Here is a 26,456-nt window from a genome sequence, read left to right as displayed (position 1 = left end):
AATCAGAAATAAAACTCTACCGAAGGCTGCATTTTCAGCACTTTTTATTAGAAGTAGCACATGCAAGACATTGAGTATTGTTATTAAAGTACTGCTGTCTTCCTTATGTTCCACTTTTCTATTGCACATAAACATCTTTTACACAGAGACAGGCAGATCACAGAAAAATAAGGTCTTCTTTCTACATGCATAATTTACCTAGAAAAGAACAAAGTCATTCCAGAAGTTAAATGTTGTGCATGTGTACTCAGCACCACTCAGCTACGTTTCTTTAGTAAGGTAATTTTAACTTCATGAAGGCTTAGCTGCTTCATACTTGATGAGGTTTGAGGCAGCACAAAAAACTCTGTCAATGACATATCTGCATCAGATAAAGTAGTTTCAAGTTATGCTTTAGTTTACCTGACTACACTTAAAACTGTCTTCCTGTTTTTGTGATGCCTGCTCAGAATTCTGTATGAAATGTTGTTTAAGAGTCACTCACTTTTAAAGCACGCTGGAAAGTACTGATGGACAACAAAGCTAGATCTTGCTGCTCTTCTGCATAACGCATCAGATAAACATATACCAGCTTTTTTATCTGAAAACAAAACCACAAAGAACATTGTTACAAGAAAGTTCTGGAACTCTGTAAAACAAAAAATAGAAACAACATTTTATTCTTGACTTTTATTTTGTTGTTTTATCCTTGAGCTCTTCTTAAAGAGTTAATACATCACTAGAATACTCACGTTTCTCAAATGCCTTATGACTTACTGTAATTCCTTTAATAGCAATTCCCCAAGGTGCTACAATATTACCTAATTAGTGATACAGTCAGATCAAGATTAACAATACAAAGTATCACATTATATTATCATCCAGTAAATAAAGACTTCAATAACATAAGAAGCTGTCACGTGGCAACTGACCACATGAGCATTCCTAATACATTCTCATGAGAAAAAAGAAAAAAAGAGTGAAACCCTTGGCAATTGCAACCCCATAACAAAGTTTAAACAACCCCATTTTACCCTGAAACTCAAAGTCAATTACTTTTAACACATTTGAAAGAGAATATAAGTTCCAGCTGAAGTATGGTAACTTACACTATTTAACTTGGATTAAAAGAACTCTTCTGACTATGTCTTGGACAAAAGCAAAGGGTATTAGATCCGCCTTTGCCCGGCTTGAAGCATTCAAAAGATGTAGCTAATATAAGCATATTACAAAGGATGCAATGTTCAAAGATTAAGAAAACCTCAATATGAGTTTGTAGGAGGAGGGTATTCAATTTAGTTCACTTTACCCCCTCATAGCCACTATATGTCAAGGAAGCAGGGAAAATATTTTTTACATTGGAGTTGTAAACTGACTATTGGAGCTTATAATGGAAAACTCTGAAAGACCCTCAACTACAGCTGTGCTATAATTACCATCACTATCAGAAGATGTATCTTTGTGCCAGTTCTGGCAAAAAGCATAATATTAAATCACAGAAGGTTACACCACACTAAATTATTTGTTGTTCAGCTCCAGACAAGCAGCAATCAACATTGACCACAAGAGGCCTATGCACTGAATGACTGCAGGTGTGCAAAGAAAGCCTCCTTTCCCTGAAACCACTCTGTGACTAGAAATGGAAGCCCTTAGAGCTTCGTGACTACACTGTTCTTTTATCATTTACTTTCATTCAATGTTAAAATGCTCCTTTCTATAAAACTAATCATAACAGGGGCACATTAGGCTTGAGGAACACAGGCAGATTTGTTTAATTAGTTTATCAATATAAGCACATAAAACTCCATGAGGTATTGACCAAGACCTATTTTTGTTCTATACCACCAATTGTTAGGTCACATTTTGCATCCTTACCATTCCTGACATGATGCACATAATCAAGTTGAGGTCAGTGTGTACTTAAAAATAAAAAAATCACAAGGCACTTATGTAAACAATAAGATGCCCTTTGCTTTTCTTAAGGCAAATGAACATGTTTTATTGCTTCTTCACCACCATTTCCCTGTACCAGAGTATTCAGCATAAATTGAAAATTAAAAAAAAAAAACAGTAGCCTTTTCTGGTCAGGAAAGTCACTCAGAAAAACTGATGTATTTTATGCTGCTGCACTGTAGCAATTAGTAGAGACAGACTTCCATTAGAATTAAAGATGGGGGGAAATTTGGCAAAATGATTTCAGAAAACAGTATAGGAATCAATGCACTAATAATCTGACTTAGCCCATTCCAAGTCATCTCTAGTAACTTCAGAAGCATCCTAAAAACTGAATCATGATACAAGTTACTCAAAACCTTGAATTGGTTAGCTCCAAGTGTAGAATCATAGAATCATAGAATATCCTGAGTTGGAAGGGACCCTTAAGGATCATCAAGTCCAACTCTTGACACCGCACAGGTCTACCCAAGTTCAGACCATGTGACTAAGTGCACAGTCCAATCTCTTCTTAAATTCAGTCAGGCTTGGTGCAGTGACCACTTCCCTGGGGAGCCTGTTCCAAAAAAATATGGAACGCTTCACGAATTTGCGTGTCATCCTTGCGCAGGGTAGTTACACTGGCACCTAAATTTGTTATCTAACTTCATAAAGAAAATAGTTAACTGTTTTTTCTGAATGTCCTGATCTCTTTCAACAGTCTCCTCCTCCCAAATGAATGCTAGCACTGAATTGTAGAAAAAATAACTGTAACCACTGCACAGAGGAAGATGTGAATTCATGTAACTGTCTCTTTGTTTTAAAATATAACAGAAGAACCATAAAATACTAACAGAGAAACATTTCCAGTAATTAATGTTAGGTTATGTTATAAAACAATCTTCCCACACACAAAGGAGCAAAGAGAGACAACAGGGTGGGGGGAAGCAAGTAATACCCTGCCTTAGCTACTCTCTGTGACAGGTCCATGTCAGGAGCCACCAACACCCACATCTCCACAAACCCACAGGTGCACAGAGGCACAGCAGCAGGAGGGAACCCAAATTTAGGACTCAAAGGAAGGGACACCCTGTTGGGCCCCTCCCAGGATGTTCTCAGACCCAGTGTCTCAGTGTGAAAGCCATCAAGAGTTAACACCAGAGAACATCTCAGGCTGAAAGTCTTTGCTACTTAAGGGTACGGGACCCAATATAGGGTGCAATGTATTTTAAGACTGCATAGGACTTATGGGATGCTTTGGGGAGGAACCAAAGGCATGGAGAGGGAAGGACCTATGTAATTTGGAATCAGCAGAGAAAAATGAGAGACAAGCAGATAAAGAGAGTCAGTAACATTTAAACAGTTTTCTGGTTGGCAGCCTTGATCTTTCTAATGCAAATGATACTTTAGACTTCCTTGAGCCACGTGGAAAGCCTGTGGATTGAAACACATCATCAATAAAGCTAATCAACTTTTTTTTCATTCCTGGAATGTTTTATTTATTTTTTTTTTAATACAATCCTAGTCCAAGATAGGACCTTTTTGTGCTTTCCTATAAGGGGAGAAAAAAGAGAAGCAAGCTACACTGTGCATTGAACACCTGATACTGGGGCAAAGCCAGACAAATATGCTGCTACAATACAATGGATGGTAAATAGGCAGAAAGAAAGCTTTTAGTTCTGCTTTTGTTTTTATTTATATAAGTCTTGAAAATACCTATTAAATCTCCTTACAATTAATCAAAAATCACACAATTTAGTGTAAGTTGAATAAACTCAAAGATCTTGTCTCAAGAAATTAACTCCCACAACAGATGATTTTCACCCAGCTTCTTCTCCAGCTGCTCCCTAGAAAGTTTAATCTTTCTAGTCTGCCCCTTTTTCCATACAATTCTTCTCATAATTCTTCATACAGAATTAATGATTAAAGACATAGACCTAAAGTGCTTTAGAGTCTACATGTCTTGTAAAGCATACTGTAAGCAACCCAAACCTTTGGGATTACATTGAATATAAGTAATAATTTCTTTACTTAAGATTTTCCTATTCCTCCTTCCCTTCTTTCCCCCAGTACTCATGTTTTTTCAAAAGATTCTAACATTTGAGAGCATCTGTTTGTAATCTTCTGGGATCACAGGCATTCACATTAATAAGTAATGCATTAGAAGAACTCTTCTAAACTTAGTTATCAAAAGCACCACCATTTAAGTGTTGTGGACAAACACATTTTAAATACACTTTATTAGCAACATCACATTTTGTCTGATCACAAATTCCTACAGAGGCTTGTTTAATTGAGTTAAAGTGATTTTGCTTTGCAATGCAAATAATGAAACACTCCATTTTTTACAAATATACTACAGGAATAGCACAGTGAAAACTTTTTTAATCTAACCTCCTTTGTTTTTTTTTTTAATATTGCCTCTCAGATTTTGTCTGCAATAGATAGTTTCAAATAATATGCAGCACAATCCCCCAGCCAAACTTTGCAAGTTCCACCACAATTCAAACAAAATATAGTAACTTTTCTTGTCAGGTAATTGAAACCACATGATTCCATGAGCTTCTGATCAGTCTTCTTTAAAGCATTAAACATTTAAACACATAACAGTCAAAAACACACCCCCTTGTGGTTTTGACTTTTTAATAATGCCAATAGTATTATCCCCTCCCCCCGGCTGAATCACAGTGGGTTTCCTTTATTTACATTATTTTTTTCTTCCAATGACAGCATCAAAGAAAAATTCTCGTAAAAAGTGCTTGTGAAAAATTAGTTTATACTGAATTCAGACATAAGCAGCTAAAATTTTCATAAACAGATCCTATATAAGAGTATTTTTACTATGCTGTAGGAATACCTCAATATTTTTACTGGCAACATTCTTCACAACAGCAGGAAAGAGCTCAGAAGCATTTTTTCCCTTCGCAATCATCTGGAAAAAAAGTAATATCATTTATTACTGTTTTGATTTTTGCTTTTTTGTCCTTTTTTAAAAAAAATAAAAAAGGAAAGAGACATTTATTCCAGATCAATATTTCTCTGATTTTTCTGTTAACTACTAGACACTGCAGGATGCCACCCATACAAAGAAACCACCAAATTCAGGCTGGTAATGACTGCAGGGGAGCAGTGGTGGAATCAACACATTAGACTTTACCATACCAGACTTCAAACCAATTTTAATGCTTTAGAAATTAAAGTTAATGCTTTCAAAACAAAATCTTGCTCATTTGAAAAGCCTTACTCAATGTCACTTTGGGAGCTGCTATCAAAAGCAGCTATCAAAAAGACAAACAGATAGATCGGGAGAAACTGCATAAGATTAAATCCTGTTTCCACTTCCAGAAATCATTTTGGTGTGCAACAGCAACAAAGAGAAAAAGAAAAATCAGGTAGACATCACACTTGAAAAAAACAAAGTAGGGTTGATTTCCATAAGAAGTTAAACATAAAAGGCCTTAAAGTGTTAATGGAGAACAAAAAGAACAAATTAAAAGCATGACCAGTCAACCTATTAGTGTGTGTTTGTTTTTAAAGAAAGTTTTTATATTTTATCTCAGAGAAGTCTGAAACTAGGGCACATAATCAACAACAAAATTGTATACTGAGTAAAGCGCACCAGTAACAAAAACCCAGTTCAGCTACATCCCTTACATGAACACCTAAAAGAAAAAGTTTTTATAAAAAGAAGTACATCAAAAGGAATATAGTACTTCAACAAACACTTCAGCTGCACAGCTCTCTCATCTCTTAGATCTAATTCCAGCAGAATGCCTGCCAATAATTCATATCCATGTTGTAAACCCTAGATATTTCACAGATATATTACACAGCTTCAAGTTAAGGTGCCACTGCAGACAGACTCACTCAGAACAGTGTCATCAGCTACAGAGGAGCCAGGATACAGTCAGCCATCAAGCAAATGGGAAAGAACAAGAGTTCACCAAGACAATCAAGCATGCATGGATTCAACACAGGAATGTATTTTGCAATGGAGTTATTGCTCTTTGTAACTGTCTCACATCTCCACCATTGCTTAACATTATACAGCGGATAAAACCTACTCTTAACTCACAGGTCTGTTTGTCTCATAGGTAGAACAAACACATTAAGAGCATGAAGAACTAGTATCTTGTGCAACAAAACCAAAAGTGAAACCAGGAGAAGAAACTTGGAGAAGAAAGGTGAAACAAGAAAGAACGTGTCTAAAGTTCAAGCTATTGCTGAGTGGAGCCTTTTGAAAGGGTTTAAGAGCAGCTTTGCCTCACATTTCATTTTAACCAACTTAGTATCTTAAACTATCTTTTGCAGCTGGATTTAAGCACAGGAAGTGACTCAAACTAAGAATTAAGCAAACTGCAAACATTTCAAGGGTTTTAAAATAAGAATCTAAATTAAGCACTATTGTCAGGACTGGGGGACAGCCTTGTAATAAGAATCAAATTCAGGATGACCGGAGTCGAGCAGAACTCATTAACAATATGCGATGTGCTATTCTGTGGAACTTCAGCACAATGATCTTCACATCTTGATGCAGCAAAGTTATGCTATTCAGAAATGCAGGTAATTCTCAAAGATCTCCCTGATAGGCTACAACCCTACACATTACTTCCATTATTTAACTGATCTACTATAATATCTCCAATGTAGCATGCAAATTTGTATTTAGATTCTTTTCAAAGAGTATACTTTCACTCACTGTCATAATTAGCATAATGTCATTAGCATTAGTCATGATTAGCATAAACATTCCCTACCCCAGGGAGCACTAAACTTAAAAAACCTATAGGTTTTTCCAAGACCAAGGTCTATCACATCATTTTTGTTGCTATGCCGAGACATTCTCCAGTTGTGTTATCTTCTATACTTGAAGTTCCTGCACAAAGAGAAATTTTCATTCTAGAGGAAGTTTTACACGTGCCAACAAGTCTGCATAAACTTATGTCCCTACAAAATATGCCCTACTGAGCATAAGAGGGTGTGATAAACTGTTTTGTTTTTTGAAGTGAGACACAAAATGTATGAATTTCTCCATGGGAAATCAGGCACACAAGTTTGTTTCTGCATTTATGCTTTAAAAAAATTGAGGAAAAAATTTCCACTGGAGGACAGATCTGTTTTATTGTAAAGAATTTCTGTCCCAGAAGAGATTTTGCCACCCATGTTAAGAGGAAGAAACAGCAAAAGTAACCATAAGAAATGTCCTCCTGGTACTTTTCCACCACATCTATATGTACCAATAAAAATTCAGCCTCTTGAAAAGAGGCAGGAAAGCTATCTGTCTACTAAAAGATCAAGAAAGCTATCAATTTGTAAAGCTTTCTCCTTTATCTAAAATTAGTAAAGGAAAAAAAAAAAACACTGTTCCCGTGAGACACGTTAAACAATACTCTGACAAGTTCCTTTTTCCTCTAGTAATAAGGCTAGAGGAAGCCTTTTATCTCTGGAAAACACGCCTCGTGGTGGAGAGCTTGCTAAATGTAAGCAAACAACTGCTAATGCAAAGGTGTCTTTCCACCCAGCAAGACCATTATCACCACAGCTACAGGCTTTTTGCTAATCGCACAAGGTCCCAGACCTGGCCTGTAAAGATCATTGTTTTGACTTGTCATCTGGTACCAACGTCTGGTTCACATATCTGTTATGAGGCACAGTTTAAGCACAGGTTAACACCTTGAAAATGTGGAACAAACTGTAAAGAGAGGATCCAGTAATACAAACAATTTACTGACAATCAAGTAAAGGCCAACCTTAGGCCTGTTTTTGCTTTAAGACAAGACAAGTAGCAGCAGATAAAGAAGGAAGAGATGTCCAAGAAACAAGAGCTCCACCAGCACTGCTTACAGGAACAGGTGCTAAGGACAGAGAACTGTCTATAATCAAAGGACAAAATCTCTAACTGAGGTGGGGGAACATGAAAGCATGTTCAATTCAGTTCTGTCTTCCATTGCTGTAGGGCTTTTGAGCCTGATCACCCTAGTCTAAAACTATCAAGAATACCAGCAATCAGCGATAACCACACATCACCAGCTCCATGGTATTATACACTTATTGGTTGCTGGAAAGTAACCTAAGTGGACACTGTACAGATTTCCACAGCACATTCCCCTAATACTTTTAAGAAGAAATAAAGGGCCTTTATCAACCTAATGATGTTTATCTTACAGGATTTAAACACATGATGATGTTAAACATCATTTAATCAACTCTACAGGTAAACAGTTCACTCAAAATACTTAAATATATCTGTAACCAGCTCAATTAAAAAAAAAAGGCTAATATCATCTAAAAGTAAAAACAAATGACTTTTTTTTTTTTTTTTTTACATACACGCTAGCAGATTTCTGTTGCTTTCTGACTGATAAATTAAGACAGCAATTGAATCTTCTCTGAAGGAATCATTTCATATTAACATTTCACCTCCCTACTGAAAGGGGTTTCTTACAAGTGGATTGGCAATGTTACACAAAAAAATTTAAATAGTACAATCGCATATATTTTCATATAGAAAACAGCAAACTAAGGACTACATAGTAGTTTTTAAAACACCATTTAGAGATTCAAATTCTGACTTGATAAGGATTTGTAAAATAGTAACAGTATTCATACAAAACAAAAAACAACACATACCCCAACAATCCTTTTCATAGCATCCAGCTTTGCAGAATCTTTACTGCTTTCCAGCATTTGTTTTAGGTCTTCATTTCTACGGCAGAAACACAGAAAAGCATCAATTAGAGAAATTAAGAAAAAAAGTTGGAATACCGTTTTTTATATTCTTGCATCATTCCAGCAGTTTCAGATACAGCGCTTCTCTTTCTTGCCCATTTTTAAACTGTATTTGTTAACATTCTGGCCTAGAATAATGATGTGTTTAGTAAAAGGATCTATCCAATTCCAACAATAAATCAAGCCCATGCAACTTTAATAGCTAATCCCAGCCTAGAAGGTTGAAGTCTTGAAGCAACAGCATAGTTCAGTTTGAACCAATTATTCAATTATTCACTCCCCATCACCCCCTCCAGCACAGCAAGAGTCAGATGCAATAGCTCGAGGCTGACATGTTTGTGCTAAAATATAGTATCAATTTAATGTTAACCACTGAAAAACCCAATAGCAAGTTTCAGGATGGTCTGAATTCCGACAAGAATCAAGTACACAACCTTATTTTTACATGTGCCTCTTGAAATTGTAAATTGCCATTCATTCCCTTCAGAGTGAAAATCTCAGATCAGCAGTATATCTATTCTACATACCATAAGATTAAGGCAGCCACATTGTTGGACACAAATCCAAGTACTTTTTTTTTTTTTTTTTTTTTTTTTTTTTACAGCCAAAGCAAGATTCTAGCATGAAAATATTAACTTGACAAGGATGTTCTCTCACAGATACAGCTTCTCATTACCAAGCTCTAATACAAACCCTAACCTTGTTTGGCTTTTTGAATGCAAAGAAATCACAGTCTATTAATGTAGGTTAACTGCATTTATAGATGCTGAGAATTTACAAAAGTTTATTTGAAGAAATAACCTTCTGTGATTCCTAGATAGCTAGACTGGGGGGGGGGGGGGGGGGGGGAAATGACCATGCAGTTACCCTGGATGAAATAACTGCAAAATTCCAAAGATCTCTGAAAATTTTCTAAGACTTACAAACCCTTTGAGCTCTCACAGTGAAAAGCAACATGGAAATCCAGAGACTGGACTTGAAAAGTGAATATGAACATTTAAATATATACTGATTATACATATACACACACATAATTTGAGATAGAGAGGAAAAGGCAGTTTAAGTCAAAATAAAAAATTAGTTACTAGACAAAATTTTGTCAGCTGTTCCTTCACTAAGCACCAAACTGCATTTTTCCTATGTGAAAAGAATAGAGATGATTTCTCATATTCTCAGACCCAGTACTGCAACTATTCCCTGCATCCCGATGAGAAATACACATCACTTTTACACTTCAGTACACATCCACAATATTAAGAGCCACAGTCAAAGGAAAAAAAATAGTTTCCCTATTAAGCCAAAAGAAAGACATACAAAAAAAAACACAAACCAACAAAGTAGATACCTGCAGGCGACCTCCAAGTGAGATCTAGCTGCTTTTTCAAAAACTAGCATTTCATGAAATGCTTCAGCAACAGGTATGACCTGTTTTAAGTACCAGCTTCACGTAACAGCTTAAATATTTAAGCATTATATTTGAAAGAAAAAAGTGGATGTATTTCATTTTCTTGCCTGCTTCAGCATCATTTCCCAAATATCGCTGGGAACCCCTCCTATTTTCCCTGCTTGACACATAGCAATTTACTGCTGTCAGTTATTCCTGGAAGTGCTCTAAGAATTGTCAGTCAGTCCACTACTGCTGCCTTTTTTTTTTTTTAATTATTTGTTTCTGTCCCTTACATTATACGCCCTATCCAACTTTGTTCTGTAGTTTTGCATCCTGTTGAAGCCAGTTTATTTTGTTGCCCTTCCCATCCAGTGCAAGTAGTAACATCCAGTGTACCATGGTTGTTGTTCAACATTAAATGAACATATATCAAAATATTAATAATTAAAATATATGAATTATTAATTAATTATTAATAATTAATGTCCAACATTAAAAGTTGAATGAAAAAAAGAAATATGTCAAAAAATTCCCTAGAGAAAGTAGAAAGTATGCAGACGGTGATTTGACTTTGAAAATCAAGTAGGAAAAAATGGAGGAAGTTACACAGGACAGGATTCAAGCACATGTTGAAAACTAACTGACTGAAGCTGGGAATGACTAAAGCAGAAAGCATCTACAGGATAAGTATGAGTTACTACTGCAACAAATAGAGACAATAAAAGGTGAATTTAAGACATGAAAACAAACGAAAAAGTACTTGATGAAGTTTAATTAAAACTGCTTAAGGAATATTTTCTAACACATATTTCAAATAAAAATATTTTGAAGTGTTAATAGGAAAGATAAAATAAGAAACTAAAACATGAATACCTGCCAACATTGCTTTCCTAAGACCAAAGAAGCAGGGAAAAAAACAAGTAAAAAAAAAAAAAAAACAAGTTCTTGATGAATCCATTTGGAAATTAGTATCTAAGTAACTGATGATTTGTTTTAAACTCTATCACAAATTGTAATCTGGAATTAGCAAGCATTAGATACTTACAGAGAAAAATATTGTTCCATGTATTTGTAATCATCATCGGCAAGCCGTTTTTCTTCTACACTTACATATGGTTTCAGTGTAACTTCGAGGTTTTCCCCTTTAAAAGCAGATTTAATAGTGCAAGAAACCTCAACTATTTTACCCAGTATTGTAGAATTTTGTTCCATCCTTTGAAGTACAGTATATAAAAAAAGACCACTGCACTCAACCAAGCTTGCCTGCTGAGATTGAAGCCTACTCAAAAAAGAAAATCGTATAATCTTATTATGTAACAGGATACCCACTCCCTTGCTGTTTTAACTTCTAGAAACAAATATCCTATGTAGATTTCAAAGGTCACTTCCCTCCAAAAACAACTTTTATCAGCAGCCTCTAACAAGAGAAAAGGCAAATACATTTCAGTCTTTCATAGTATAATTAAATAAAGTACGCTTCAACAATATTTTTATCTTCTGAATACTAAGACGACTTAAGGGAATTTGAATCAAGTAAAATCCCTAAAAAAAAAAAAAAACACTTCACAGTGTCGTTCGTGTTTCTATACTCATTAATTCCCCTGAAGTGACAGTTCTTCAGTGCACAACATTAGACAAATAATGTCTTTATCACTTATAGGTCTACCTGCGAAAAACCCATGAAAGCGTAAGCAACTGTCCTGCTACATCAATACTTTTGCCACTCCCTACTAAAACTTTGAGGGTGATTTTAGCCTACACTGTTACATACACGTTGTAGGTAACTGACATATAAACCATTACATCATCAGCAAAACCAGGTTTAAAGTAGCCTAATCTGATAGCTATGGATGATACTTAGCTCTTCTAAGCAGGACAGTATTCAACCCAACAACAAGAGGTGCAAATAAAAAATCATGAAAAATTTACTGCCTGTGAGGTAGTTTTCTCTCCTGACAGTAAGAAGGGGTGAAAATGCTTTCTCTTGTGTTTTTCCCCCACTCAAGGAACGAAAAAAAAAAACACACACACAAAAAAAACAGGAATCTTACCTGTCTGACAACTGCTGCATCTAAGAATTTCAATAAGGTTTCCCATAGTTATAGTCAAACATTTTTACCTCCATTAATACATCTCCACTGTCCTAAGAAACTGGCTAGTTTTTAAAGCCCTAGTATGTGAATTTAATTGGAAATGTTATACCCGTATACAACTTTAACAGTCTATGAAACACACTTATTATTTGTGCATCACCTGACAAAAAAGAAAAAGGCTGTAAGTCATTTTTTCAGTTAAGTTTTATCATTTATTCATTCAATAAATGACTTCAGTTTAAGTCATTTATTCAGTTTTCAATACTAGTGACCTGGTATTCAGCTACCTTTGTGATCTTTACTACCATGAGGTTCTACTCCTCGATATAAGTATTTGACCAAAGATTCAAAGACAGCATGTTAGGTAGAAGAAGAGGATTTCTAGTTTTCTTCTAAAGTCTTTACGTTTTGTGACTGTAGCCTTTGATCATTTGTCTTCCCACCTCAAAGCACTGCTTTTTGTTTTGGTTTTGTCTTTGCAACATTTTTGGATGTAACAGGACTATAAATATGAAAGTGTCTATGATGGCTCTACAGGTAAGTACTCATCTTCTAGATGCTACTTTAAGAAAGAAATCAAGAAGTTCTTAATCTCTTTAATGATCACTCCATTCACTTTCATGTAAAAAAAAAAAAAAAAAAACAGAAAAAATCACCCCTACATGCCAAAATAAAAGCTCAGAAACCTAGAACTCAGCATTCAAGACAACATGCTGTTGAATTATATTAACAGCCTGGATCTTAAGCCAGAAGCTGAGCAACAGAGCAGGATGTGCTACTCAGCTGTAAAGGAACCTGACCATTATTCTCCATTTCAATTAACCACCAACAGCAACTAAAGAACAGCTAAAAAATAGGTCATATTCTTGTCAGATCACACTTGGTCGCAAAAACTGGCCTCTTGCCTAGATCAAAACTTGGATCTCAGTTTCTGCTGAACGACTCTATCCATCTCTACCAAAACAAACAAAAAAGTGCCAAAAAGGGTAGGTATACGTACATCATTAAGGTTTAAATCAGCTATGCCAGTGATAAATCTAGGCCTCCCCCTCCATTTCTGTCTTCTTATAGGAACTATTATAAAGCTCTAAGTGCAATACTTATTTCATCTGCAGCAAAATACTAAATCATAACCTGCAGCAAATAACTTGCCACTGCACCTACTTATTCCAAACAATTATTATTAAGAGAACGCTTAGTCACACTGTTAAGACATACTTTTATTACATCTCCTGTTCTCTTTTAGCAACACCATAATAAAAAACACATACATTGTTATTAATTGCAGCATTTCTAACAGTTACTGAAAGAAGTTACCCACAAACATTAAGGTTTTCCTCATAAGAAGCAGAAGTTTCATAAATATCAAAACCAGCACCTGAAGCCCAAATGACAAGAAAAAGACACCAGTGATTCTTCATCCACAAAAATCTTTACTCATTTAGGTTTATCAGCCTGTGTTTTTATGAAAAAAGAATTTAATTATGATTCTCCATTCCATATGCATGCCTTTATAATCTGGGATCTGTTTTATCACCTCTGAGTACAGGGTAAGAACTTTATTTGAAGAACTGATGGTCAGACACAGGCTCTTCATTTGCAATGAGAGCACTGGATTATTGCATAGGTAAAATACAAGAAATGCCAAATAAATCCATAGTACAGAAGGAAGCAAACTTCACTATTTTTGATCCCATGGAACCACCTGTCACAGAATGAGAACAGAAGCTACAGATGTCCCATTTAAAAAGTTTTAACAACACATTTTGTGTTTTAAATTCTACAACTACAACATAGTTTCACCTACACATCAACCACATTGGTCTTATATTCAGTCTTTATGACACTTCAGTCTTGATTACATGTTTTCAACCACAGTATACTGACTTTATTTTATTTTACCTGCAGCCTCATAACAAAATGTTTCAACATTAAGTTCAAAACACTATGAATGTTACCAGGTTTGAAACACAAAATCCATACTGACAGCACAAATTAACTATCTTTTGGCACTTCTGTAGTAATGAAGGTCCTAGGGAAGATTTCACACATACACCAAAAAACAGCTTTTTATAGTTCACAGGAGCTGCAAAATTCATAAAATAAATTGGCTTAATCGAGCATAAACTCTACAAATCTGAATTTAACACTTAAAGAGAAATGCAAATTGATTTTGGAGCTGCTTACCATGTTTTCCATAAAATGGAAGCTAGAACAGTAGTAAATACATGTTGTGATTTGAGTTTATTTTGCTGTTGGTTTGGATTCTTCCTCTAGCAGGAAATTAAGAAATCCACATTTCACTGTGAGCATTTTGTTCTATACCACAAACTGTTTGAATGACATCTTGTGGTGCTATTCAGTATTGCTATCTTCTTTCATTATAACACTATTTATATTTATTATTGTTAATTCGTAACACTACCTTGGAATTCAACTATTATTTAAAGGGAGAGAATTCATGTGTACTGTGATTTAGAGAGAAATGACGACATCAGATATCTCCTGTTTTCTTCTAAACCACAACTAACTTATTTTTCAATCTGAGAAGCAAGCATACAGCTCAGAAAGTGAACTTTGTATTTTTAAAAGGCAGACAAAGATGCATGGAAAAACAGGATAACTACAATATCAGAGACACAGAGAACAAGAAGACAGGTTATAGTTAAACCACCAAGAAAATTAACATGTTTAATGATTGCTTTGCCACCGCTCTCAAAGCACTTGCAATCTGGACAGCTTTGGTACAGTCTCCTCCTTCTCAGGAAGCGAATATACAGAAAAGCATGAAGTTAACACTGGATAAAGCATCTTTCCAGCTCACTTCTGTCAAACTACACTGCTACCTAACCTGTGCTTGAGCAACCCAGAGCATGAACATCTGAAAGTTTCTGCTGCCACAAACATCAATGTAAATAACCTGCACTTCAAAATCTCTGACCAGACAGCAGTTAATATGACAAAGTAGTTCAAAAGATCTTCTGGAGAGGACTATGATTTAATCTAAAGTGATCTAAAGTGAGTAGTTAAAAGACCCTACTTCACCCAGTCACAAGAAAGGCTGCTTCCTGTCATCCTTTCAGACGATCAAGCAACACCACCATGCACAACATCTTCTGATAGTGCCAACACCCCCAACACCACAGTAGTTTCTGAAAGAGAAAAATCATCTTTTGTGGCAGAGACCAGTTTCCTGAAGCCTGAAGAAGCAGCACCTAACCTGCTGACACTTAAACAGCTGTGTCCATTCACAGCCTGTCTTGAACAGGAGTGATCAGAATACACAGACATCTGCAGATCACTTAGAAGTATTGACAGATACAAAGGGATAAGAGAAAGAGGAGCAGTGCCAGCATTCCTGAAAATGGTGAGGCTTCCTTTAAAGATACAAAAAAGGTGGTGCCATCTCTGCCAGAATCTACAAGTGTTAACACATTAGTAGATACATGCTAACATTTCAGAAACACTGCTTAACGGCATTAAGATGTACTGCCATTCATTCTCTACCAGAATGCCAGAAATATTTAAATGACAAAAGAATTCTGAAAGAATTCTGGTTTTCTCAATTTAAGAAGACTACTAGGAAGAAGAACGGACCAGGCAAAGATAATCCTCAGAAAAGCAGAGCTAAGAAAACTGGATTTTTTTTTTGCCAACCTTACATTGTAACAACATTACAAAAGACATTTTAATGCCATTCATAATGCAGATCATAGCAACTGTCTACAGCAAATATATGACATAAGCATAATAAACATACAGAAGCCACAGCGAAGACCTTAAACTAGCATCTTTCTGAAAAGATACAAAAGCTTCAAAAAAATTTTATGACTGCATTACAGAGAATCACAGCAAATCAACAGTTCATTGCTTCCATCCTCATATGTGCCAAGTGCATGGCAATAGGAAAACATTCACCATGTTCTCACTTTCCATCAGATCTGGCCAGTTTCAACTCGAGAAGTGCTCTGCCATATTATGCTCCTGTTCCTATACTGCATTTAGATCCTGTTGTGGTACCAACTACGTGGATCAGATTTTATCTTGTAGAGTCATCGTTTTACCCAAACCATTCATCTTCGCTGGCTTGTACATCCTACTGAAGCTGGCATATCACTATATGAGTGGGCAGAGTGCCATCCTAACAGATGGGGAAAGAAAGCAGACTTGCCAATGAGCTACAGTATGCATCAAGTTTGAGTATTAGGGCTGGACTCTCCTCCAAGAATTTCATAAATGGCAGTCTATACAAGCTTTCCATGACTGGTTGAACAGGATATGCCAAGGCAAAACTAAATCAATTTAAGACTCCAAGAACATTTCTGGCAGCTGTTGAAAGCAAGTTTTTAGCTCTGATGAATTTGGAAAAGTCTTCTGCACAGAGAATTGGGGAATGAGTACCTTAATGAAATCACCACCTTAGATCAGCTCTCAGCAAAACAAGCTTGCAAATCTCAGCAGAAAAAAATGTGTTTGCAGTCCTGCCGAGTTTCCTGATGAATAGCTCAACAGAATGCTTAAGCCAGATCTGCAGGAAAAACTCTAATAAATTACAAATGTATTTTGCTTGGCAGGAATATAGTTTAAAGATGCAAATCAGTAAAGTTGAAAATGCTTGTTATAAATTTTGCCATCTGTTTCAATACTATACTTATCACTACCTGCTGATGTTACTCATACAGTTCACCTGAAAGTTTTTTACATTTCGTTTAGATACAGCAACAAATAATTCTATCATTGAATTCATAACATGTCCAAGAACCAAACATTACTATATTTTAGTATTACAAGTAACTTTCTTTTTTAAAAAGCAATTAATGTACATGAGAGTCCTCCATCTTCCCGGAATTAACAGTAATAGCTGCAGCCTAGCACATGCAACTAATATTTCTGTCTCTCTTTCTAGTTTTCCTTTAAAACTGAGAAGTAGTTAGACATTTCATGCCCCTACACAGAGCAATGGTAGGCAATGTAACCATAAAAACTGACCCCATTAACTTAAGTGATCTGCATGGAAATGCATCTGGATGAGGGGGGGTGGACCATGGACACTGTCTTCCTGGACTCCATGAAGAAATCTGACACTGTCCCCCATAAGATCCTCCAAGGGAAGCTGCTGAAGCATGGGCTGGATGAGCAGTGTGGTGGATCAACACCTGGTTGAACAGCTGGGCCTCGAGGGTACTGCTCAGTGGTGCAAAGTGGTTGGAGGCCAGGAATGAGCAGCGTACCCCAGGGGTCACCACTGGGTCCAGTCCTGTTTAACATCTTCAGTAATGAGCTGGACAGAGGGGTAGAGTGCGCCCTCAGTACATTTGTGGATGACATGAAGCCAGGGGGAGTAGCTGATTCTCCAGAAGGCTGTACTGCCATCCAGAGGGACCTCAACAGGCCGGAGAGGTGGGCTGACAAGAATCCCATGAAGTTCAACAAGTGCAGAGGGCTGCCTCTAGGGAGGAACCACCCAGGCACCAGGACAGGCTGGGGGCCACCCATCTGGAGAGCAGCTCTGCAGGAACAGATCTGTGGTTGCTGGTGAGCACCAAGCTGAACGTGAGCCCGCGATGGGTCCCTGCTGCTAAGAAGGCTGATGGTATTGGCTGCATTAGGCAAAGTATCGCCAGCAGTCAGGAGAGGTGATCCTGCCCCTCTGCTCAGGGCTGCTGAGGCTGCACCCGGAGTGCTGTGTCCAGTTCTGGGCCCCTGGTATGAGACAGACCTGGACATACTGGAAAGGGTCCCACAGAGCACTACAAAAATGAAGAAGGGACTGGAACATCTCTCCCATAAGGAGAGGCTGAGAGAGCTGGGACTGTTCAGCCTGGAGAAGAGGAGGTTCATGTATGCAAATACCCAAAGGGGTGGTGCAAAGAGGACGGAGCCGGGCTCTTTTCAGTGGTGTCCAGTGCCAGGACAAGAGGCAATGGGCACAAACCAGAGAATCACACAGTCACAGAATGGGTAGGATTGGAAGGGACCTCTGAAGACCATCTGGTCCAACCCCCTTGCCGAGCAGGATCACCTAGAGCACATGGCACAGGATGGCATCCAGGTGGGTTTTGAATGTCTCCAGAGAAGGAGACTCCACAGCCTCTCTGGGCAACCTGTGCCAGTGCTCTGTCACTCTCACAGTACAGAAAGGCCCTCTCATATTCAGCCAGAACCTCCCGTACTTCATTCTCTGCCCGTTGCCTCTCATCCTATCACTGGGCACAACTGAAAAGACACTGGCTCCATCCTCTCAACATCCTCCCCTCAGATATTTGTACCCATTGATGAGATCTTCCCTTCAGTCTTCTTTTTTCCAGGCTAAACAGGCCCACCTCTCTCAGCCTATCCTCATACAACAGCTGCTCCAGTCCTCTCATCATGTTCATAGCCCTCCTCTGGACTTTCTCCGGTAGCTCCATGTCCTTCTTGTGCTGGGCTGCCCAGAGCTGGTCACACCACTCCAGGTGTGGCCTCACCAGGGCTGAGTAGAGGGGGAGGATCACCTCCTTTGACCTGCTGGCAAGGCTCTTGAACGCAGCCCAGGATACTGTTGGCCTTCTTGTCCACAAGGTCACAGTGCTGGCTCATGGTCAGCTTGCTGTCCAACAGGACTCCCAGGTCCCTCTCTGCAGAGCTGCTCTCCAGCAGGTCAGCCCCCAGCCTGTGCTGGTGCCTGGGGTTATTCCTCCCTAGGTGCAGGACCCTGCGCTTGCCCTTGTTGAACTTCATGAGGTTCCTCTTGGCCCAACCCTCCAGCTTGTTGAGGTCCCTCTGAATGGCAGCACAGCCCTCAGGGGTATCAGCCACTCCTCTGAGCTTTGTGTCAGCAAACTTGCTGAGAGTGCACTCTGTACCTTCATCCAGCTCATTGTGGAACAAGGTGAACAACACTGGACCCAGTACTGACCTGTGGGGGACACCGCTAGCTACAAGCCTCCACCTAGATTCTGCACCACTAAGCACAACCCTCTAAGCTCTGTCGTCCAGCCAATTGCCAATGCAACTCACCATCCACTCATCTACACCACACCTCCTGAGCTTACCTATGAGGATGTTGTGGGAGACAGTGTCAAAAGCCTTGCTGAAGTCAAGGCAGACAACAGCCACTGCTCTCCCTGATCTACCCAGCCAGTCATTCCATCACAAAAGGCTCTCAGATGGGTTAAGCATGATTTGCCCTTGGGGAATGCACGCTGACTGCTCCTGATCAGCTTCTTTTCCTCCACATGCTTGGAGCTGACCTCCAGGATGACCTGCTTCATCACCTGTCCAGGGATGGAGGCAAGGCTGTCTGGCCTGTAGTTTCCTGAGTCCTCCTTCTCGTCCTTTTTGAAGACTGGCATTAACATCAGCTTTCTTCCAAACCTCAGACACCTCCCTTGTTCTCCACAACCTTTCAGAGATGATGGAGAATGACCTAGCAACATCAGCAGCAAGCTCTCTCTGCAACCATGGGTGCACTCCATCAGGGCCCATGGATTTGTGGATGTCAAGTTTGCTTAAATCATCTCTGACTTCATCCTCTTCAACCAAGGGAATGTCCTCCTTTCTCCAGACTTCCTCTGTTGTCTCCAGGGCCTGAGATTGCTGAGGGCTGATCTTAGCAGTAAAAATTGAAGCAAAAAATACGTTCAGCAACTCTGCCTTCTCTGTGCTTTGTCACCAGGGCACCCTCCCCATTCAGCAGCAGGCCAACATTTTCCCTAGTCTTCCTTTTTCTATTGATGTATTTGAAGAAGCCCTTGTTGTCCTTGACATTCCTTGCCAGAATACAGGAGGTTCTCCCTGAACACCAGGTAGCATTTCTGTGCTGTGCAGGTGACAAAGCACTGGCAGAGGTGGCCCAGTTGTGGAGCCACCCTCCTTGCAGTTACTCAGAAGGCACCAGGACATGGTCCTGGGCAACCTGCTTTGTGTGTCCCTGCTTGAGCAGGGGTTGGACCAGATGGCTCCAGAGGTTCTTTCCATCCTTAACCATTCTGTAAAACTCTCTCTCCGTGCTACAGATGTAGTTTTCCCTAGTGGAATATCCTGCTACTTCTATCCTTGAAAACGCGAGACACAGAAACACATCATGCACTTCCCTGTGCACACACTAGGGAGGGATCAGATCTGACCAGTTTAAAGAACACGAACCAAGAAGACACCATGTCTTCAACACAGGCTACAGGCACTGTCCTGAGAAGGTTTCCATTTCAACTCGAGTTATAAGAAATTTTGTTTGCTTCTCAGTAAGGAGTTTGGAGCCTATTAGGAGAGCTGACTAGATGGCATACATGCTATATGCCTGATAAGTGACTACCTGCTTCTCTAACAATAATCCTCACTTGAAGTTCACTGCTAGAACATTGGCTTTTTCTTCCCACACAGATTTCACAAGCTTTCCTGCAGTGTCCATTTCTCAAAACCTCTCACACAGATTAGGAGTTTACCACACAGGTTCAAGTCAGGGCAAACTTCCTGTTTCAACAAGGACTTGTTTGTCAGCTGCAAAGACTACTGAAATCAAAAACTGCTTTCTTCTCAAGCCCCTTCTTCAGGGATCTTCTCTCCCCTTCTTTAAGTAAAGAAGCAAGCCTGGAACATAAATTAAAAAGACACACGCACATATCATGAGCTACTCAGCTACTCTGGTTCTTCCATATTCAGGAAGTCACACACAAACACATACGCGCAAAGCCTCAGGACCCCAGAGCTGTATTTCTGCAACCACTGGATAGCCTCAGGTAGAATTACTTACTTTGGTTCCCACAGCTCCAGAAACACTGACAAATATACTCAGCCTGCAAAACAGTCTGAAATCTAGGATGAAATGAGTTTGTATATAGAATTACAGCCATGATCAAGGATCGGGGTATTCTCTGTAGAAAAGTGTAAGAAGACCAATGGTTAAAAAATAAAGCACAAAGCTGTTTCCACAGAAAGGAACAACAAAAGCAAGGCACAGGCAACATAAGTCAGATACAAATCATTGGGGTATCTGTGCTAGGTCATTGAAAGTTTTAACTGGAACAGAATTAAAAAGCAGAAGATGTAGAGGAATAGCAGAGGCACAGAAGTATGAGTTGTACGGAAAACTGAGGAGGCCTACCAGCTGCTGCCTCGTGGAGACAAGCATGAGAGTCACAGCAGCTTCACCTTGTTGTGATCTGCTTCAGTGTGGCATAAAAATAAGCACATCAGTCGAGGTTTCTAAGCACAGATGCTCTCTTTGCACAGAACAACCAAACTGAACAACAGGTGATTGATTTCCTAATGTACACGAGACCTTAGCTTATGGTCCTTTTTACTGGTCGCTCTAGGAATAGATTTCCAATTTGTTGTAGGATGCCATTCCAGCTTGGCAAGCCTCTTGATCCTTCCTAAATGCATTTTTTGTCACTCCAAGTCACTTTTCCTTTAAGCAGATCAAGGTTTTCGGTGTCCGTGCACTTTAGACCGTTTCCCTTTTTTTTTTTTTTTTTTTTACCCCTCCTTCCCCCTGCCTATTTCCTCATTTTGACTCCTGACCGTGTTAGCTCCCTCCCCTTTTACACCAGCCACCTCGTCACGGCCAACCACGTCCCCAGCTCCCGCAGACAAACTTCCGAGCGCTTCTCAAGACCCACGGGAAGGCAAAACGAAACTAGCGCCAACGCGGCCGGCTGGCAAAACTGATAAAAAGCTTTTACTGCAAAACAAAAAAAATCCTCCACACACCCCCCAAAACAAAACCACCTCCACAGCCGCGGGCACACCCCAAACGCCGCCACACGAACTCTCCCGCGGCCCCCCCTCACCCCCATCCCCTCCCCGCCGCCCGGGCCCGGCCCGGAAGCGCGGCACGGGGAGGCCCGGCCGCCCCTCAGCGCCCGGCCCCGCCGCCGGTCCCGTCCCGCCCCGCCCCGGCCCCTTCCTCACTTCTTGGTGTCGCTGCTGAAGAGCCCGAAGGCCGCGGGCACCGAAGGGGCCGTGGTGGGCGCCGCCTCCTGAGCCAGCTCGGGCGCCGCCTCACCGGCCTGCTCGCCGTAGCCGTGCCCGTTACCGGACATGGCACCGCCGCCGCTCGCTGCCCGCTCCAACAAACTTAACGGCACTGCACGGAGCGGCACGGAGCGGCACACACCCCCCGCCAAGCACCGGGCACGGGGCGGGAGGGCCACGTGATGGGGGGGGACGGGACTCGGTCCGCCCCGCCCCACCCCGCCCCTCCCGGTGCCGCCCGGTGCCGCCGTCGCCTCAGCAACGCGGCCCGGCCCGGCCCGGCCGTGAGGCGGCCGTTGTAACGGCTGTAACCGCCGCGCTGACCGGCCCCTGGCGTGCCTGGGCGGGGAGGAAAGATAAAAGATGTCCAAACACACACACACACACAAAAAAAAAAAAGTCAAAAATTGTCCGAACACACCAGAAAATTCCAAAAGATGTCCAAGCATACTAAAAAAAGTGTCCAAAAGATGTACAAACACAGACCTTAAGCTCCCTGTGGCCTCAGCTGGGCAGAGGTTGTTTTATTTTTGTGTAGCCCAAATACTGCCGTGGCCCCTACACGCAGCAAAAGCAACTCCTGTTGCTTATAGTAACCAATACTACAAATTAACCAGCTTGCTACTAGTTAGTATTACGCACTGACTACGCTGCAGGTGTGCTCCCAGGTCGCTAAATATTCAACAAGTTAAAAGTTAAGTCCTATCAACTCCACCATGAGAAAGGTGGAAAGGAACAAAAAACAGTCCTGGAGGGTCTCATCTGATAGCAAAGTGGCACCAGTCCCAGTGTCACCAGCACTCACCCTTCCAAGGGTGGTGATGCAGCTGACATTCACAACAGCAACTTGCATGTACAAGCCCATAAAACATAAAGGGATGACTAGAAGTTGTACAAGAAAAGTTTATCTTAATTTCTTTTTACAATCTTATTTTACCACATACATCCTACACACACCAAAGTATCCTGTCCTCCTCCACACCTCCCACTGTTTGAGGAATAATCTGTGCTCATTAAAACGCCCTTCTATCCATCTATCTAAATTACGTTAGTGGAGTCCAGCCTTTTCATCCTGAGAACAAACTCATTTCCAAAAGGTTACAGTTCACAATCAATACCTTTTATCTTACAGAGGAAAAAAGAATGGTTTGTCATAACATTTTTCTGAAGCAGCTCTTCAAATTTCTTGTCTTTCAGCAACTTGTACATTTCTGTTTGAAACTGGGTTGTTGCCAGGCAAATAAACTTGAGAGGAGGCGTTACCAATACCTTATCTATCAAGAGAGTGCGACAGCGATAAGGTCTGTTGGTCACTTCAGTTGCCTTCTGTGGGTGCCAACATTTCAGCTTCCCTTCAGGGTCTCTAATAGCCTTCTTCTTTGTAGTACGGTCTCTTTAATGCCAAGACTTAGAGAGTAAAAGGCCACTGGTGGCTCCCAGTCACAACACTAATATTCTTGACCAATATGCCTGTTGGTTCTCCAGATTTACCAGTTTTCATACTACCCCTTCCAATTGCTCACAGGAACAGACACATCAGTTTTCTTTCCTTGCAGATGCAGATATCTCATTGTAATTACCATAAACTCTCACAGCACCTGTTGATACCCTTTCAGTGATGTGGCTTGAGGCAGACATCTCTCGATCTTACAAAGTCAGGTAGAATCCTAGTGCCTGACTTTTAAAGGATCAAAAACCAGAGTTGGCACTCGGAGGCAGATGCCAGTAGGAATCTGGCAACACCAGATGTAAAAAGGACAGTTACTCATCTCCTAAAAGTTTAAGGTGCTGATTCTCTGAATTTGTACCAGCAGTGTTTTGAAATCTCTGACACAGTTTTTCAAACCATGCATTACTTTCACAGCGTAACAGCGAGAGCACTTGAACTTTGATCCCATACGTGGTTATGCATACATGAAAGGGGCCCTGGCTTACATCTTTTATTTGCATGTAAGGCACATGCAGAGTAGGAAAAGGTAACCTGTATCAGGCCAAGTCCATAGTTTTTAAGCTAGATCTATTCTTGTTCCTTTGAACACTGACTCTGCTTGTTCTCTAAAGCAGAGATTTTAAACTGCTTTGCTTCTTTGTATAAAGCTATATAAGCATATATATATATATATATATAGCTATATACATATATATGTATGTATGTATAGCTATATATATAGATATCTATAAAACTGTGTATTTATTGACAGCGATAAGAAACACCTTAAGTAGAACAAACTAATTCTTCTCTTAATACTACATATGACACATAAAAAGAAAGATTAGAGGAAGGATTAACAGGAAAAAAAAAAAAAAAGAGAGAGAGAGAGAGATTATTTATTTATTTATTATAAGAAATAATTGTAGATTATTTCATTTTGGGGAGTACAAGCACACAAACAGGCTACTGAGGTGGATGACCTCAGATAGTAACAGTGAAGCAGAGCTCATTAGAGCCTGGAAACTGAGAACAGAAAACAAATATTGTATGAAGATTTATTAAGTACATTTAAACAGTCATATAAGGAGGGCTGGATACAAGCTCTTGTCAGTTCTTGCTATCTAGTTTTAGCCTGAAATACACCACACCACTTCCTTGAATAGCCTTCTACTTGCTATATTAACTCTTCACGATCACCCTGCAGGGACAATGTTTTTGCACACTGAATTTATACCTGCACAAAAGTATTTTAAAAATACTGGATGTGAAACAGAAAATACCATTGAATCTAAATTAAATTCTCCATTTACATTCATTGATTGCAGAATTCTACATCAGGTTTTTTACACAGCATTAAAAATATATATATATATATAAATTCATAAGACTTAAAACAGGAACCATAATGGGATATTGCTTGTTATTTTTAATTCATCATGTTTCTTTCTGAAATCACTTCACCATCATGATTCATTTCTGTATTACCATCTTTACAATTACTGCACATAACATCTGGTAAAATGCAGTGTTTCTTAGTCTTCCATTCTTAGATGTAAACAGCTTTGTAGTATGTTATGTTTGGACACAGCTTTTAAAAATGATTGCACTGAGCAATAAGTTTCCAGGTTCTGTGGAAGGGAAGATGTATTTATACGGATAATTAAATATTCTTTTTCATCAAAACTTACATGCATATGTGTGTATTTTATATATATACATACACATTTTGGGAGGAAAAAAAAAATCTTCACATTATTCAACACAGTTAACTTTGTTCAGCTTTTGGAACCACTTACAGAAGACATTTTCCAGTGTATTTTACCAAGTTAATTAAGTCCATTTGTGCTTTTAGTTGTACTGTATTGCTGTATGCTTACTTGAAGCCCTCTAGTGGATCATATTACTAGTGCTCTATTTGCCATAACAATGAACTGGGGAGATGCATTATTAAGGAAGTTCATTTTTAATTGAGTTTAAGCTCTACGTAACAGAAACTTTATGATAATAAATGCTTTGCTCCTATTTTCTATATTGCTTATGGTTTCTGATATACCTAAAATGAGCTGTTATTCCAGATCCTACACACATCTAAAAGAGTTTTTTGACTTTGAGTTATTTTTTACTAAATATAGGAGATGAAGGATAAGTAATGATATGATACAAACTTCTGCATATTAAGCTTTTTCATTCTGTATTGATTTTTGAAATCTGATGTTAGTTTAAAATTAAACACCAAGAACTCATTCCTGAACTTGGAATACTAATTTGTCCTTACAATGTATTTTCAGTTTGTGACCTGAACTGAGATGCTAGTATTCCTGATTAATTCAAGCAAAATCTTATGCAGGTGAGAAAATTAATGTCTCTGAAAAAAAAAAAAAACAACAACAGCAAAACAACAACAATAACAACAACAACAACAACAGAAACTTTGGTCTGCCTCTCTCCAATTAAATGTAGCTTTTGGACAAGCTAACAAATAAAAGTAAACCACAGTTCTTTAAAAGTATCTGTTCCCTATGGCTGTTATTTACAGGGATTGCTTACATACGCCCTGTTGAAACCAGCAGACCCCAAATTCTTATTTGTTCCTGCAGTTCTTCTGTAAACACTCATATTACACAATATTTGTCACCCAGCTTCATTACTTAATAATCCTTCAAATCATTACAAAGGTTTTGGTTAACTGATGAGTAGGAAAAATATAATAGGTAAAAAAAAATAAAATAGAAAAAAAAATGGAAGAGAAACTATTTGAAAAAGGAAACAATTCTTCAATTATAGTCATGGATTTTCCACTTTTTCTTCTGCTTTTCTTAATCTAAACAAACACAGGGTCTAACTAAGTTAGAAGAAAATATTTTATTTTACTCTTTTAAGTAATGCAGCTTAGATAAATTTTTAAAACCTTGTGCATATTTATACTGCAATATATTGGGCTGGATAAAGC

At 39.1% G+C, this 26,456-nt stretch overlaps 1 protein-coding gene across 3 annotated transcripts in view; it reads right to left on the bottom strand.

The window, feature by feature from the left end:
- The window catches only part of AP3B1 (adaptor related protein complex 3 subunit beta 1), a 159,681-nt gene extending 137,326 nt beyond the window's left edge, over positions 1-22,355 (bottom strand). Inside the window, exons 1-4 of one of the 3 annotated variants that reach the window (XM_068666205.1) lie at positions 22,012-22,355; positions 8,542-8,617; positions 4,769-4,843; positions 485-580 (exon numbers count right to left, since the gene is read on the bottom strand). In XM_068666205.1, the coding sequence (XP_068522306.1) occupies positions 485-580; positions 4,769-4,843; positions 8,542-8,617; positions 22,012-22,142 (378 nt within the window). In that variant the 5' untranslated portion in view covers positions 22,143-22,355. The remainder of the gene's footprint in view (positions 1-484; positions 581-4,768; positions 4,844-8,541; positions 8,618-22,011) is intronic. The other 2 variants (XM_068666203.1, XM_068666204.1) reach the window with 2 other exon arrangements.
- Positions 22,356-26,456: the final 4,101 nt, after the last annotated feature.

Source organism: Anas acuta, chromosome Z (genome assembly GCF_963932015.1).
Source record: "Anas acuta chromosome Z, bAnaAcu1.1, whole genome shotgun sequence".
In the NCBI taxonomy this organism is placed as follows: domain Eukaryota; kingdom Metazoa; phylum Chordata; class Aves; order Anseriformes; family Anatidae; genus Anas; species Anas acuta.
This window is presented reverse-complemented; position numbering and strand designations above follow the sequence as displayed.